The sequence below is a fragment of the Miscanthus floridulus genome, chromosome 13 (genome assembly GCF_019320115.1).
Source record: "Miscanthus floridulus cultivar M001 chromosome 13, ASM1932011v1, whole genome shotgun sequence".
NCBI lineage: Eukaryota > Viridiplantae > Streptophyta > Magnoliopsida > Poales > Poaceae > Miscanthus > Miscanthus floridulus.
In genome coordinates this window covers 87905253-87911211 of record NC_089592.1, presented here as the reverse complement: position 1 = coordinate 87911211, position 5959 = coordinate 87905253, and the positions used below count along the sequence as shown (strand labels likewise).

Below are 5959 nucleotides of genomic sequence, written 5' to 3'. Positions count from 1 at the left end.
TGATATATATCTTTTATATGCTATGTTTGTGATTATAGAATAAAAAAACAAAATAAAAAAAATTAATTTTTGAGGCTTTGCCGGGTGCCCTGGCCCTGGCACTAGGCAAAGCTGGGAATTCCTTTTCAGAATTCCTAGCTTTGTCGAGTGCCAGGGCCAGGGCACCCGGAATTCCCAGCTTTGCCCAGTGCCAGGGCTAGGGCACCCGGCAAAGTTTTTTCAAAAAAAAAATTCTTTGCCGGGTGCCCCATGACCTGGCACCCGGCAAAGAAATTACGAAAAAAATAAAAAACTCTTTGCCGGGTGCCCCTGCGGTGCGACACTCGGCAAAGAAATTATAAAAAAAAATAAAAAAATCTTTGCCGGGTGCCTCCCCGGCATGGCACCCGGCAAAGAAAATTTGAAAAAAAAATTAAAAAAATCTTTGCCGGGTGCCTCTGACATGGCACCCGGCAAAGCAAGGGATGACGGAGCCGGCGCCGTAACAACCACTTTTCTTTGCCGGGTGCCGGGTTTGCACTTGGCAAAGTCTTTGCCGGGTGCCCGATAAAAAGCACCCGACAAAGAAATCTTTGCCGACTAACTTTTTGTCGGAGGCTCTTTGCCGAGTGCTGCACCCGGCAAAGGCTCTGCCGAGTGCAAAATAGCCTTTGCCGGGTGCATTCGGCACCCGGCAAAACGCCTGAATCCAGTAGTGCAACGTCTGGTGTATCCTTCTAGTTTTCATAGTGCGAAGTCATAATAATATGTACATTGTTATTGAAATTTATAGCACTTTGCTATTTGCGAATCTCCACCTTCTGCCATCTGTTACATCCAAACATCTTGTATTTATCAGATGGATCATTCCTTATTAACACATACAGCACTCACTTACAGACCATGTTGCATATTCTAGCGACACCGAAAGCATTTTGTATTATGAAAAAAGATCACAAGAATTGGACATGCCATTTCAGCTTTGCTTTAAGCACCAAAATGCAAAACCAAATGTTGGACACAGGCATGCCTCAATTCCAATGAAAATACTAGCTTGTCCTTGGCCAAAATATGGCATTACCCACAAACCCTGAACACATCCATGTCTTGGCCTATTTTGTAACGCATGAAAACAGTAATCTTGATGCCACTCAAACAGTTCATCTATTTTTATATCTGCTATGCTAAATGACACAACATGCATTTGCATGAACATTCTAGCATACATGCACGAGGTTAGAAGAACCAACCAAATTTACTATAGACTACGTTCCCAATGGACGACATGAGCGTGAAGTGTGGATTCACCAAAAATAACCTCAACCCTCACACACAGTGTCCGTAACCACAAATGAAATGATGTCAATTGTGGCGTGCCACCATTCTCGCGGTCTTGCTCACCTTCTTAAATTCTGTTAGCGAGGCACCACTTTCTCTAAATCTAAACAAAAAACACACCAGACTTGTCTTTCATACCACTGAGTGATCTGCTAACAGAAAACACCTCAATAGACAATGGCGCACAACCTTGCCGTCACATTGTTCATTCTAGCGGTCTGTGTCGCCGTGATGGCGACACCATTCGTTTATGCGACCAAATCTCCGACGAGCACAACAGCCAAGGGACATGAAGAAACCAAAGAAGGGGATGCACCCGCCAAGGCGCCTGAAGCCGCCACCAAGGGGTCTGCTAAGGACAACAAAGCAGGCACTAAGGGGGATGCGCTCGTCAAGACGCCCGATGCAGCCACCAAAGGGTCATCCAAGGACCACAAAGCAGACGCTAAGGGGGATGCGCTCGCCAAGGCTTCTGAGGCAGCCACCAAGGGGTCTGCCAAGGTCCCCAAAGCAAACGCTAAAGGGGCTGCTGCAAAAGGCCCTGGAGCACCCATGTCATGGCCGGATGGGGGGCCTGAGTTCGTTGAAATGGTCATAAAAAACCCCTTCTTGAAAACCACATCACCATCAAGTGATGGCCTCCCCATTGACCCGACTCCAGAAGGTAGCATGACCTAAAAAGCAATTATGACCGACCAAATATTAAGGCAAGAATATGGAATATTTTGAATGTTTCTATATTACATTTAGTTTAGCTTCTCTAGTATGTTGAGAGTATTTGAATAGGATTAGGAATATTTGCACCATGATTACATCGCGCACAATTAATTAATTCCATGTTTTATTTTACTAGTACATATAAAGAGAAGGCTCAATTATGCCTTTTCCTATTGATTTTATACGGTGTGATTTGCTGGTTGCTAAGCCTTGGTGTCTATGATGCTGCAGCTCCTATTGACACCATTTGAGGCTTATTTGAGCAATTACATTTATGCAAAATGTTGCTTATGTGTTTGGTTAGTTGTCTAGGGACTTATTTGTGATAATATACAGTTTTGAAGACATTTTCCAAAGTGTCCCAACCAGCCCAAAAAGGGCATCGCGAGCTCCCCTGTATCTTATGGTGCTTGTTCTTCCCCTCTTGGGGTTAAGAGAGGGATATGAAAGATTTGAGGGTGAGACTTTAATCTACCAAATCTATCCATTAGAGAGTGAGATTGGTGGGGATTTAGAGCTTGCCAAACCTTGTTGGCTCTCATCTCTTGTATCTCCGTATCTACAGTGGATTGCTTGCTTGTCATTGCCTGTGGGTTTTTTTCCACAAGAGATTCCCAAGCAAATCCTTGCATCTACCTGTGATTCGGTATTCCTCTTACGATATGAGCTGATTGGTTCTGATCTTGCTTTCTACTGGTGTCGTTTGTTGAAGATCGGATAAATTTGCTCATGGTAGCTGGCATATTGTTGTGTTGACATACAATGCATATGTGTTCTTTGACGGTTGATGATCTGTGGTGGGAATTGACGGTTGATGATCTGTGGTGGGAATCGAAGGATCGGCTAACTAGTCGTTGGAAGTACCTTGTGCACAAGTCACATGCAAAAATTCAATTCAAAAGGTCGAGAAACAATTTTGGATCTATGATTTTCGTGTTCGTGGTCTATGATAACAAGTCACTTTGCTTACCCGGCAAAGTCTGGGTGTTAATTTTTGGTTGCTATTTGTTCAGCTGCTCCCGTTTGTCCTACCTACAGTGTCTGTGAGGATGGCTCAGCTTAACGCACATATTTAGAGTATGTTTATGATTCAAAGTTAATACTCAATTTGACTAAACAGAGGCCCTCTTGTATGGTATTGTCCTGTGGGTATTTTGGGGAGGGTTCGTGGGCGTCACAATGCCACAAAAAAAAATATGGGTTGCATGGCATGTCAACGTTATATTTTATCATTTTTAAATGGGTTAAGTCCAATTTACACCCTCAAACTTGCAGCAAAGTTCGGATTTCAACCTCGAACTTCAAAACCAGACAACTTTGGCCCTCCAACTCTCGAAAAAGTGCAACTTTCAACCTTCTGGGCGGTTTTGCGGATGAACAGTAACTTTTGATATTTTCGGGGGCGTCGAAATTTTATATTATTTTTTCGAGCATCTTAACGTCCTCAAATGAAAAATCTAAAAACTACAAAGTTGTAGATCTCATCGAGGTCTACAATTTACATATAAAAATTATCTTCATCCGACATCGTATTGAAGGGTTTTCTATTTTTTGAAATTTGAGTCTCATCACGCGATAAAATATGGTGCTGAAATTTTATATTATTTTTTCGAGCATCTTACTGTCCTCAAATGAAAAAACTAAAAACTACAAAGTTGTAGATATCATCGAGGTCTACAATTTACATATAAAAATTATCTTCATCCAACATCGTATTGAAGGGTTTTCTATTTTTTTAAATTTGAGTCTCATCACGCAACAAAATTGTTTCCCGTCACATCAAACAATTTTGCCCTCCGTATAGGATTTAGAAGTCGTTTAGGACATGATTGTGCTTACCAAGGAGTCATTAAATAGGAGGTATTCTTCCATATTTGCCCTTATTAAATAGGGCTACGAGTATCCTCAAGACAACAATCATACGTAGCTTGATTGGTCAGGCGGCCGCGTCTGGAGGCCTGTGGGCAGGGTTCGAATCCCTTGGCTGACTCATTTTTTTGGGTTGCTGGAGTATTAGCGTCTGGAGGCCTGCTGGAGTATTAGCGAGGCAACAACTTAATGATGCACGCCAGTCGAAGCGACGAGGGCAAAGCAGTCCAAACTCACGCCCGTGCACCCCGGCGACTTCCTTTGCTACGCACGGCTATCTTCCCGGAACGACTTCTAAATCCTATACGGAGGGAGTAACGTATATGACAAACTAATGAGCTTATTTTTAGTGCATGTGTATGTTTAATTTTATGTTTGAATGAATTATCTCCACATATATTTAAGAAAACGCAGGGAGTATTTTTCTTTACAGAATATTTCGAACACACACCGAAAGTAAGCCTGCCAGTCCTCCGAATTCCGAATCCTCGCCGATTGGCCTCCCAATTTTTCGCATTGGGTCCTCGCACTGACAACCGGACCCGGAATCATTGGCGCCAAAAAGAAAAAAAAAATACTCCCGCCAGGCGAACGAAGTCGAACAGTCGAAACCTCCTCGCAACGTCTGGGCCCTCACCCTCCACGTCACCGATCCGCGCTGCTCCCAGCCCCGGTTCCAGCTCGCCCCACGACAGCGATCCGCATCCCATCCGTCCACCGGAACCCACCTCCGACCCCCTATAAAGCCGCGCCCCCAGCAGCCAGCTTCCTCACCCAGCATTCCAGCAACCATTCCACAAAGCTGCCCCCGCCTCCCCGATACCGTCGAGGAGAAGCTCAATCCCGAACCCACCGCCCGATCCCCATGGCGCCCAAGGCCGAGAAGAAGCCCGCGGCGAAGAAGCCGGCGGAAGAGGAGCCGGCGACGGAGAAGGCCCCGGCGGGGAAGAAGCCCAAGGCCGAGAAGCGGCTCCCGGCCGGCAAGGAAGGCGGCGAGAAGAAAGGGAAGAAGAAGGCGAAGAAGTCGGTGGAGACGTACAAGATCTACATCTTCAAGGTGCTGAAGCAGGTGCACCCGGACATCGGCATCTCGTCCAAGGCCATGTCCATCATGAACTCCTTCATCAACGACATCTTCGAGAAGCTGGCGGCGGAGGCGGCCAAGCTGGCGCGGTACAACAAGAAGCCCACCATCACGTCCCGCGAGATCCAGACCTCCGTCCGCCTCGTCCTCCCTGGCGAGCTCGCCAAGCACGCCGTCTCCGAGGCCGTCACACAAGAGGTTGCCTTGGTGGGAGATGAGATTTGGCACACAGCAAAATGCGAGCCGTTCTGCGATTCCTCACTGTGCTGGAAACATCAACATGGCTTCAGTTTCGAGCGTCTTGGTTCTTTTCAACTGCCTGGGCGCGATGTCCTCAGAATGTCGAAAGCCCAAAATCTTGGCGGGAGTTTCGGAAGCCACGCTAAATTTTTGCTTTGGCGCCGAGTTTAGAACTGGACCTGTTAACAAATTCTGCTTGGCCCAACCACCCTCAGGTGCTTAATTGCAGTCTGGCCCATTTATAGGCCCAGCCCTTGTTTAGTTCCACCAAATTCCTAATTTTGGCACTATGCAAAAAGAAGATTTCCTGTCACATCAAACTTGCGGTACATGCATAGAGTACTAAATGTTGACGAAATAAAAAACTAATTGCACAGTTTGGTTGTACTTTACGAGACGAACGTTTTGAGTCTAATTAGTCAACGATTGGACAATTATTACCAAATACAAACGAAACACTACAGTGTGCTACAGTGTTACAGATTCCGGCGGCGCTAAATCTGCCAGCGAGCCAGTGGCGGATGCACGATGCGGGATAAGAGGGGGCTAAAACAATGGAGATGTTGATTTGCATGAAGATTTAATGGTGAAATCAAGCTTTTGCTACAGTGATTAGGCTTGAAATCAAGAAATTAGGGGGGCTGGAGCCCCCCCAGCCCCCCATGTGGATCCGCCGCTGCAGCGAGCTAAACGGGCCCCATTGGTACGAGCATACTGTATTACTGTACACTG

The 5959-nt window shown here is 45.8% G+C and overlaps 2 protein-coding genes across 2 annotated transcripts; both read left to right on the top strand.

Moving 5' to 3' along the window:
* Positions 1-1442: 1442 nt before the first annotated feature.
* LOC136499012 (uncharacterized) lies at positions 1443-2264 on the top strand. Its single transcript, XM_066494711.1, has one exon. The coding sequence runs from the start codon at positions 1495-1497 to the stop codon at positions 1993-1995; it is 501 nt and encodes a 166-aa protein (XP_066350808.1). The 5' UTR covers positions 1443-1494; the 3' UTR covers positions 1996-2264.
* A 2436-nt stretch (positions 2265-4700) lies between these two features.
* On the top strand, positions 4701-5627 carry LOC136501566 (histone H2B.1-like). The gene has a single exon (XM_066497084.1). It carries the CDS (start codon positions 4769-4771, stop codon positions 5396-5398), a length of 630 nt encoding a protein of 209 aa, XP_066353181.1. The 5' UTR covers positions 4701-4768; the 3' UTR covers positions 5399-5627.
* The last annotated feature ends 332 nt before the right edge of the window (positions 5628-5959 follow it).

Bases quoted from the DNA above. Each gene is read 5' to 3' on its own strand.
- LOC136499012 (XM_066494711.1), top strand. From the start codon at position 1,495: ATGGCGCACAACCTTGCCGTCACATTGTTCATTCTAGCGGTCTGTGTC.
- LOC136501566 (XM_066497084.1), top strand. From the start codon at position 4,769: ATGGCGCCCAAGGCCGAGAAGAAGCCCGCGGCGAAGAAGCCGGCGGAA.